This window comes from Elaeis guineensis, chromosome 14 (genome assembly GCF_000442705.2).
Source record: "Elaeis guineensis isolate ETL-2024a chromosome 14, EG11, whole genome shotgun sequence".
NCBI classification, from domain to species: Eukaryota; Viridiplantae; Streptophyta; class Magnoliopsida; order Arecales; family Arecaceae; genus Elaeis; species Elaeis guineensis.
The window spans coordinates 66147884-66155383 of NC_026006.2; the positions used below are offsets into that span (position 1 = coordinate 66147884).

At 42.1% G+C, this 7500-nt stretch overlaps 1 protein-coding gene across 1 annotated transcript in view; it reads right to left on the reverse strand.

The window, feature by feature from the left end:
• Window positions 1-3482: 3482 nt before the first annotated feature.
• Window positions 3483-7500, reverse strand: part of LOC140853664 (uncharacterized) — a 5410-nt gene continuing 1392 nt past the window's right edge. The window contains exons 6-7 of the mRNA XM_073248314.1: window positions 7123-7362; window positions 3483-3637 (exon numbers count right to left, since the gene is read on the reverse strand). Coding sequence (XP_073104415.1) covers window positions 7165-7362 — 198 coding nt within the window. The 3' untranslated portion in view covers window positions 3483-3637; window positions 7123-7164. The remainder of the gene's footprint in view (window positions 3638-7122; window positions 7363-7500) is intronic.

Below are 7500 nucleotides of genomic sequence, written 5' to 3' on the forward strand. Positions count from 1 at the left end.
TAAAGCTAGAAATTCTTTTAATATCTCTTCAGCAGATACAGGTGATGACAATGTATCTTTAGATATTGATGTGTATCAAGAGGATGATATCACAAATCTATCTGTAGTTCAGGCTAATAAAAAACTTGATGCATCCAATTTACTAGTTAATTTCTCTCAATATGAAATACTTGATGATGATGAGAAATGTAGGTTGCAACAAAGACTAGAAAAAATGATGGTCGAATAGAAAGAGGAAGAAGAAGAGAAGGATGAAGAGGATGTAGAGGATGAAGAAGAAGAATTTGAAGACAATGATGACTCTAATGAGGAAGAAAATAAGTTTGAGTTGTCTGATAGTGATAATGATTGATTCGTACAATGTTGCTATTCACATTTAAATTTAGTTGCTATGTAATGTATTATCATATTGGATTGTTTATATATATTTTGGATAATTTTGATTATAATTATCAAATATTTATTTTGACTATTTGGTCTATGCCTATATTATAGATTTATATTATATTATTATAAATAATATATTTGATCTTAAGTTAGATTCATAATATGTAATATATGCATCTAACCTTTATGTATGAATAGGGATAATGATACATGATGGAGTTTGATATGTACCTACATTGTGGATTTATATTATATTATTGTAAATAATATATTTGATCTTAAGTTAGATACATGATATGTAATATATGCATCTAACCTTTATGTATCAATAGAGATAATGACATATGGTGGAGCATCTAGACTTGATCAAAGGGGTGGTAGAGAAAGAGATACCTCCCGACAATAGCTTCAAGATGAATATAATGGAGATAGTGAGAGGCACCTACAACGATCTACTCGTAGGTTATTTGACACACCTCCGCCTACTGAGGGACACGGCTCATTGCCCGTGGAGGAGCCTTCTATCAATCCTTCATCTCATGTGCCTGACAGTATGGGTTTGGTTGATTCTATACGTACAAGAGGTCCGAACCAGCCGACCCCTGAGCTAACTATCAAAGCAGATAAAGTTTTTATTATAGTGAAAATGAATAAGTAAGTTTTGTAATTATATATTCTTATTTGATATTTATTTTTATAGTTATTTTGTATGATTAATTTAGTTGATGGCTTATACATAGATTCGTCGAGCCTGAGATGTCATGTTAGATGAGTGTTTGGCTAAAACAGTGTTTGAAAAAAGCTTGGTCTTTGTAGCGAATGGTTGAGCAAACAACCAAAGATGAGTTATTGCGTAGATTTGAGATATTGTATTAGGTTTTTACTTAGTTCATAATGTAAGTTATTATAAAAATACTACGTAAATCTTTGATTTATTTTGTAGACAAGATACAGATGATCTTCAGTTGAAGAATATAATGTTAAAAAATATTGGGTGAGTACTAATAGATATCTACTTACTGGCATGATAAGTGAGGCACGAAAGAAATATGTTGATGATTAAAAGAGATAAATCCGCGAGCCATACTTGCAGACATGATTGGCAAGTTCATCCAAGTTGGATGAAGTAAGAGATATGGGATGAGTTGTGTCAAAGGCATTGGCTTAAGGATAAGTGACAGCAGAAATCTAAAGCTAGTAGAAAAAATTAAATGAAGCAAAAGGAGGATCGATCGTTAAGCATTCAGAGGGCTCAATTCCTTTTGTGACGCACAAGAGGAGGATGATGTTTTATTAAGTATTTCTCTATTATTATTGATATTTATATTCAGTCATATATTTATGATATAATAACTTATTGCAGACGCAAGAGAATGGTGTAAAACCTACTGTTGCAATGCTTTTTGATCGCACCCACAAAAAAAAAGAGACAGGGAGTTCGTGAATGCAAAATCTAAGAAAATTAGTGTAGTTCTCAATTTTCTATCCAAATATATCTATATATTAATATATATTAAATATGTATATTTATAAGTATATCTATAAGTATCGAATGGTTGGACGTTAAATTAAATGGTTGGTTTATATTATTAACAAGTTATATTTGTTATTTTTGAAAGTGATAGTTTTAAAATAAATCCTACCGAATTTTTAAGAAATATCTAATAATTTTAGATATTTAAATTTATAGAGTTATGATGTTACATTAAAGATAAATTACTATTATTCTGTCTATTTTATTTTTATGTAATCATCTATAAAATAGAGATATTTGCTTATTCAATTTTTTTAAAGATCTGAATATTTTTTATATGTCATTACAAGAGACATATAAGACTGCTCTTACAGAAAAGTATGGCTTAGAGATTGATTCACAGCCTTCATTTGATGCTACTGTATGGGTAGAAGCTACAGGAGGTATTTTTAAAAAAAATGTATGAATTTGAGCCGAATGCACATTCATCCAACATACTCACGAGGACTGCTACACATGCTCTGATGATCTTTCAGGGAGTACATCTACTGCTTATTCTGCTACTCCAAGAGCTATGGAAATGACACAGAAGCATATTATAGCAGCTTTGATAATCCTCAACATAGAGAGATACTGCGATCTCTTATTTCTAGTCTTGATTTTACATCATCTGAACAGTTGTCATCTCCTCCATAAGAAGAAGTTCAATCAAATATCCCTCAACTGATCCTCCATGTGATTGATTCTTGGATATAAACTTATTAAATGTAGTCTCTTATTTAATGCTGAAAACTAATTGAAATTTAATTATTTAATATTTTGATATATTTATTTATTTATAAATTAAAATCTTAATGAATACTAAATTTATATTTTATAAAACTTTATAAAAATGTGTTTGCTCAAATATGTTGATGTATTATTTTGTATTATAAAATATTAAATTATAATTAATATATTGAAATTAAAATATATACAATTCTGCTAATATATTTTAAAATAATCTTTCAAAAGAAAGTTTTACTAAAAAATTTATAAAAAAATAAAATACTAAATAAAAATTTTACCAAAAAATTACTGGAAATTTTTTAACAAATCTTCAACTATCACCAAAAGATTATCAAGATTATCATCAAAAGATCTGTAAGAGATATATTTTTCACAAATCATCTAACTGATCAATTTTTAGCAAAAGATATTCTCTTGATGAATCCCTTATTAATTATTGAAAAAATTTTTAATATATTTTGATTAGTAAATCTTTAGAAAATGATCGATTTTTGACAAATGACTTTCAATTTCATCCAAAAAAAAATTCTATCGCTAAAATTTTTCAATCCCTTAATAATTACAAAAAAAATTCTCTCACTAAAATTTTTCAATTTCTTAATAATTACCGAAATATTTTTGAAAGAGATTTTTACCAACATAATATATTTCAAAGAACGAATTTTTTTTGAAAATCTCTTGATGAATCTCTTCATCAAAAAAATTTTGACTTTCACTAAAAGATTTTATCCCTTACTAAAAAACTATTTTCTGATAATGAAACTAATATAATTTAAACAGATTTATTTTTTTCAAGTAAAAGTACCACTAAAAAAATTTATAAATAAACTAAATTGATATAAAATATTATCATACAACAAAATAAAATTCTCAAACAAACACCATCATTAAAAATTAAGATAAAAATTTTTAACATATTACAACAAAAATAAACAATCTAGTAAATAAATTATAAGATTTAAGACTAATCAACATAAAATTAAATTGATAAATGTTGCGGCCAATCGCCTCGTCGTCCGATCGTCGGGGAACGAGCGCCTGCAAAAAAGGAAGTCCACACTGACCGGAGGCGGCTCCGACGGGAACCCTCCGACGGTCAAGTCAGAAAGGTGACTGGACAACAGTGAAATGAAGACAGAGAGCTCAATCGAGAGAGAGAGAGGGGGAGCAAGCCTGTGGTTTCTCAAGGTGTCCCTGCACTGTTGCCTTCCCCGATATTTATAGTGGAGCGTGGTATGACGCCGTCATTAATGGTGCGGACAATTGAGGAATTGTCAACTCACTGTAGACTGTCAGAGTCGCCGTGAAAGTGTCACATCGCCGTGGGGCTGTCAAATCGCTAGGGTTGGCAATGCCCTAGGCGGGATAATGCCCTTAGGTGGCAGTGCCGCATGTCGCTGTCAGGGCTGACAGGCTCTGGCGGCTATACGGCGATCGGAGGAGTCGACCGACCCTAGGTCGGTGGCCGGTCGGTCGGTCGGCCGGCCAGTCGGTTGGTCGGTCGGCCAGTCGGAGTCGTCCGTCGGAGTCGGTCGGTCGGCCAGTCGTCCGTCGGAGTCGGTCGGTATATCCCAACAGTAGCCCCCCCCACTCCTGAGCCCGATGTCGTGTTGGCTCGCGTGAACACGTGGGCGACGGCTTCGGACGAAAGGAGTGATTTTCCGTCTTTTCCTGCTCCGACTCTGGCGATCACATCAACGAACGATCCAATATCGGTCGTCCCGACTGTAGGCCGAGCATGCACGTCGGGTCGGAGGTCGGCCAACCTCTGAACGTTGCTCGTCGACACGATCATTCCGCAGAATCTGATAGTCGAGTAGCATCCGACGTATTCGGATAGGATAACGATGGCAAGTCGAATATCCATTGTCCGGCCCTTGGTCGGACGTATGCGTCGGGATGTATGATAAATGGTGGCAAGCCGAATATCCTTCGATCGGTCGTGACCAGATCGGTATGTCGCGAATGCGACTGCGGTCGTCTTGGCATTTTGCCTTTCTTAGTCGAAGCTAAGTCGGCAAGTTAGCCAGCCGCATTAGTCGAAGCCCTTTGCCTTCAGAGGTGGGGGCCGTCGTAGATATTCCGCTCCTTCAATCTCTGTTGTAGAATCCGATATGTCCTCGATGATCGAGACGTAGATTGAGCCATTGGTTCGGCGATTCGTCGATCAGGCCGACGACGGAGTCGTAGATTCGACGATCGGCAATCGAGCCATGTTGGTCGGGGCCTTTTGCCTTCAAAGACTGAGGCCGTCGATTTCGACGATTGGTGATCGAGCCGTTGATTCGGCGATCGATGATCGAGCCGTTGATTCGGCGATCGACAATCGAGCCATGTTGGTCGGGGCCTTTTGCCTTCAAAGACTGAGGCCGTCGGTTCGACGATCGGTGATCGAGCCGTTGATTCGGCGATCGACGATCGATCGTGTTGGTCGGGGCCTTTTGCCTTCAGAGGCCGAGACCGTCGATTCGACGATCGATGATCGAACCGTTGATTCGACGATCGACGATCGACCATGGTCGGGGCCTTTTGCCTTCAGAGGCCGAGGCCGTCGTAGATTTTCCGCTCCTTCGATCTCTATCAGGATCTACGCATAAGGAGCGGGGAGAGGAGTGTAGGAGTCATACCTGCGATGCGTCGGTCTCGGACTCCATCGTCGGGGCAAGACCCGTCCATCGGTGGAGGGCCTGCTGGGTTCAGCATGGGCCCGACCTTTCTTCCATTTTTCTTTTCGGCCCGTGCCTTAAGTCAGGCGTCGGTCGGAAGCTCCTTCGTCCACGCGCATGTATTTGTACGCGCGCTCCAGCAGTTCGACGTATGTTCGGGGGAGGGTTTTATCCAGAGAGTAGGTGAACCGGAATGTCCTTAGCCCCCGTTTCATGGCCGAGATGGCCATGTCTCCATTGAGGTCCCAGACCTCAAGCGTGGCCGCGTTGAATCGCGTCACGAAGTGTCGTAGAGTCTCATTTTCTCTCTGCTTGAGGGAGAAAAAACTGTCCGAGATTCGTGGCGGCTTCCGACTGGTGCTGAAATGGACCACGAAGGAATGCTCGAGCTGCCCGAAGGAGTGGATACTTTCCGATCGAAGACCGGAGTACCAGGCCCTGACAGCTTTGCGGAGTGTGATGGAGAAACCGATGCAAAGGAGAGCGTCGGTTGCCCCTTGAATCGTCATGAGAGCTTTGTAGCTTTTCAGATGGTCGATTGGGTCGGTGGAGCCGTCGTAAGACTCCACGTGCGGCATCTTGAACCGACTGGGGATCGGTTCGTCGAGGATGAGTCGGGAGAGAGGTTGGGCGATCTGAAAGTCGACGTCGTTTGAAGACTTCTGGCCGTCCACCTGCAACTGCGCGAGCCGACGGTCGATTTCCTCGAACCGACGCTCGTAGTCGTCCGCCCGTCGGTGCTGGGAGACCCCAAGAGTGGAGTCTCCAAAAAATTTCGAAGGGGAGGCGGATGGCGTTCGCGATCGCTTCTCCTTCCTCGCCCGCTCTAGCAGGGAAGGAGAGAGCTGCTGGGACTGTCGGTCATCGCACCATGGCCGTCCCTCCTCTCCGTGGGAGCGCTGTTGAGGGTGCTCGCGCGGAGGCGACGGGGATCGGCGCGGTCGTCGGCGGCTGCTCCTGGAGGGCATCGGACGGGCCGTCGGTTGTTGCTGGAGGCTTTTGATCGCGTCCGTCAGTACGATCATCTGCCGTATGATGATCGCGATCTGTGCCTCCGTGGTCACCGCAAGGCGTGGAGAGCTGGGCTCCACCGCCGACGGTGGCGGGGAGGCCTCTTCCCGACGGGAAGAGCGCCTCGCCGACCCGATGACCCTCGATCGTTGGGCTCTTGTCTTCGTCATCGTACTCCCCTTCCTGGCGCGCCAATCTGTTGCGGCCAATCGCCTCGTCGTCCGATCGCCGGAGAACGAGCGCCTGCAAAAAAAGAAGTCCACATTGATCGGAGGCAGCTCCGGCGGGGACCCTCCGACGGTCAAGTCAGAGAGGTGACTGGGCAACAGTGAAATGAAGACAGAGAGCTCAATCGAGAGAGAGAGAGGGGGAGCAAACTTGTGATTTCTCAGGGTGTCCCTGCACTGTTGCCTTCCCCGATATTTATAGTGGAGCGTGGTATGGCGCCGTCATTAATGGCGCGGACAATTGAGAAATTGTCAACTCACTGTAGACTGTCAGAGTCGCCGTGAAAGTGTCACATCGCCGTGGAGCTGTCAAATCGCTAAGGTTGGCAATGCCCTAGGCGGGATAATGTCCTTAGGTGGCAGTGTCGCATGTCGCTGTCAGGGCTGACAGGCTCTGACGGCTATACGACGATCGGAGGAGTCGACCGACCCTAGGTCGGTGGCCGGTCGGTCGGTCGGTCGGTCGGCCAGTCGGAGTCGTCCGTCGGAGTCGATCGGTCGGCCAGTCGTCCGTCGAAGTCGGTCGGTCGGCCAGTCGTTCGTCGGAGTCGGTCAGTATATCCCAACAATAAACAACACGAAAATCTAAAATACATCGTCATCCTCTTTGTTAGATCCTGGTCAATAATGCTTTCAAGGTCAAGATCTCCTCATGTTTCTTATTATTGCTTTCTTCCAGCATCCTGACCCTCCGCACAAGATTCTGAAAGTCCTCACCGTTCCTCTTCAACGAGGCTTTCAAGTCCAAGATCTCCTTAGCCTTCTTCTCATCACTTTCTTCAAGCTCCTCGACCCTCCGCGCAAGATTCTGAAAGTCCCCACGATAAAATGTACCCATATTTATTTAGTCAAACGTAGATATATTTGGACTATTTTTTTCAAAAAAAAAAAAAAAAAAAATCAGCAGCGGTATCACAAGGCTCTCTTTACCTTCCCATTTTAGTCT